The sequence below is a fragment of the Cryptomeria japonica genome, chromosome 5 (assembly GCF_030272615.1).
Source record: "Cryptomeria japonica chromosome 5, Sugi_1.0, whole genome shotgun sequence".
NCBI lineage: Eukaryota > Viridiplantae > Streptophyta > Pinopsida > Cupressales > Cupressaceae > Cryptomeria > Cryptomeria japonica.
The window spans coordinates 382,588,496-382,591,330 of record NC_081409.1 but is presented as its reverse complement, the minus strand read 5'-3'; the positions used below and the strand labels follow the sequence as shown (position 1 = coordinate 382,591,330).

Genomic DNA, 2,835 nt, shown 5'->3' with positions numbered 1-2,835 from the left:
ATCTTAAATTTGAAAAATTGATTAAAAATAACGTCTCAAAAAGATATATCTGAACATATATAAATTATTTTTAAAATATATATACTAATTTAAATATATACCAACTTATCATGAAATACTAAATTTCACTAATAACTATATATTCCGATTGTTTCCATGAAAAAAACATATAAATTAAGATCACATGTTTACGGTGGAAATTTACATCCGTTTAACAAACTTTTAGACAAATCTAGTTGTTATTTTCGAATTAAAGTCTAGCATGCCATCAAATCTTAGGCCCATCTTCAAAGGTTGATAAAAGGTCATGAAGCATTAAAGTTCTCTTTGTCTACACCTTTTTATGTGTGTGAAATTAGCCATCAAATGTTTTGTCATTTGGGTCCCATCACCAAAATTGGCGCCCTCAAGTGGGGTCTATTGTAGCTATTTGCACCGTTGAACAGTAGGAAAATGGCAAATGAAAATGCTGCTCCTCCCGCCATAAGGAAATAGTGGTGGGCCCGTGTGGCTCGTACTATTTGACTTCATCCCGCACTCCTCCACACATGGGAACGACACACTCTACACTCCCACCAAGAACTTCACACGTGGAACGTGGCATGCGCGCGTGATTTATGAACCGATGGATTATTTATATCCTTTCTCATCTCCCAATGACGACAGGAAAGCGAGCGAATTAAATGATCGAAACAGTAAAAAATTACGTATCAATGCTGCACCATATGTCCAATCATCTCGAAGTAAATGCTGTGCACGTATGAATTCTGTGCAGAGATTGAGATCTGTAATCTTGTCTTCATTTGCAGACTGGCCTGAAACCCTGAAGGCTGAAAGCTGAAAGCTGAGGCAGAAGCAGAGCAATTCCAGATTAACACTTGCCCTGTGGCGGGCAGAAAGCTCACACGTTGGAAGCCTCGAGTTTATTTTTAATGGAAGTTTCCCGCGATCTGGAAATTCATTAATGCGGCCATGGCAGCAGCACTCGGAGGCTTGGCAATAGCTCTGAGCATCGTTTTTGGAGCTCTGGTTTTGGTGTTGTTAGCAGAGGTTTATTATGTATTTTACTGGAAGCGGCACAGGGCATGGAACAGGAGAAGCAGAATCATTAGTGAAGATGCAGAGAGAGAAAGGGGATTTGATTTGTCCAGGGAGACAGGGCTTGTGTCTTCTTTAGGCTCGCCATCGGAGGTCACAAAGTTGTGCTCCGGGGTTATGGGAAGCAACAGTAGTCTTTACATGCAAGGAGTGCTTGGCGGGCCAAGGCTGCTTTTCACCATTAAAGAGGAAACCATGGAGGACATGGAACATGATGATGATGATGAAAAGCATCAACGGAAGTATGCGTATTCCATCGGATTGATTTCTCAGAAGAAGAAGAAGGTGCAGGAAACTTATTACAACTCTTTGAGAGCCATGTCCCCTGCTTTGCAGCCTATAACGACCTACTCAAAGAGCGTCTTCTTCCACTCCTCTGCTTCAGAGACCTCCATGTCCCCTGTTAGCGGCCGCTCATTCAGCCAGCCTTCATCGCCGCCGCTTCGCTACCACCGCTGCGGTTCGTTGTCCTCTCCTTCGTGGCTTTCCTCTTCTTGTTCTACTTCGCCCTCTGTTTCCGAGCGCAGGTTCGAACCCCCGTCTCTGTCTCCGTCACCGTCTCCGTCGCAGCGCCACAATTATTACATCTCCAATCCAATCTATGAGGGGGACAATTTTTCTTCGTGCAGAGCCAGACTTTCGTCGCAGAACACGACTCCCTTTGCAACCCCGCTTTCGTCCCCGTCATGGCTGGTTCAGCCTTGGGACACACCGCCATTAACGCCGCCTCTTTCTCCCATCAGAGCTCCTCTGGCGGCCTATTCTCATCCGCTTCTCAACAGCCCTTCGCTTATCAGAAATTTCTCTGGCAGCACCAATTCCTCGCCCCCTTCGAAGCGAATGTCTCCTTAAATAAAATAATCCTTTTGCTTCATGCCCTGCCCTACACTTTTCTTTCCCCTTTTCAATTTAACAATTTCTTTTTGTCGCTATAAATTGGAAAGGGGCAAATGCATACAGCGAGATTGTAATTTGAAACAGGATTACACGGGCTTTGAATCTGTAGGCATTTCTTTAATGCGCAAAGCGAAAAGAATCCTTCTGCTTGCCCTGCCCTGCACTTTTCTTTCCCTTTTTCAATGTAACAACGTCTTTCTGTCGCTATAAATTGGAAAGGGGCAGATGCACGCACACAAATAGTGATTTGGAAAAGGAATTACATAACCTCTGAATCTGTTCGCATTTCTTTAATTTGCAAAGCACTGTCTGAAAAGCTGGCAGAAAGTTTCCTGTTCCTTTTCAGATAGTGGAACCACATCTTTCGATTTCGATAGCGCAAATGCTTCTGTAAGTTTAATTTCATGTATAAATTTATATGTCAAGATGATTGCTTCAGCTTTTCCTATGAACTGCCAATTATCTTCAGAGGATTATTCTTTGTTCATCTGCACATAAGATACAATACTGCAGTGGTCAACCATTATTATTCTATCTGACAACAGACGAACTTCTAATTATCCAACTTTTGTATTGATGAGTAATTTAACTTTCACAGTCGAAAAGATTTTAGTAAATGTAAACTTTTCTTCAAATCGAGTGAACGCTCAAATGACCGAACGATGTCTTTTGGTCACTATAAATCGGAAAGGGGCAAATGTACGCAGGGAGATTGTGATTTGAAACAGGGATTACATAGCCTTAGAATCTATTCGCATTTCTTTAATTGGTAAAGCATTACCTGAAAAACTGGTAGAAATTTTCCTGTTCCTGCTCAGATAGTGAAATAACATCTTTCAA

At 42.1% G+C, this 2,835-nt stretch overlaps 1 protein-coding gene across 1 annotated transcript; it reads left to right on the top strand.

The window, feature by feature from the left end:
• The first annotated feature begins 660 nt into the window (after positions 1-660).
• Positions 661-2,433, top strand: LOC131060466 (uncharacterized). The gene has a single exon (XM_057993705.2). The coding sequence runs from the start codon at positions 973-975 to the stop codon at positions 1,948-1,950; it is 978 nt and encodes a 325-aa protein (XP_057849688.2). The 5' UTR covers positions 661-972; the 3' UTR covers positions 1,951-2,433.
• The last annotated feature ends 402 nt before the right edge of the window (positions 2,434-2,835 follow it).

Bases quoted from the DNA above. Each gene is read 5' to 3' on its own strand.
- LOC131060466 (XM_057993705.2), top strand. From the start codon at position 973: ATGGCAGCAGCACTCGGAGGCTTGGCAATAGCTCTGAGCATCGTTTTT.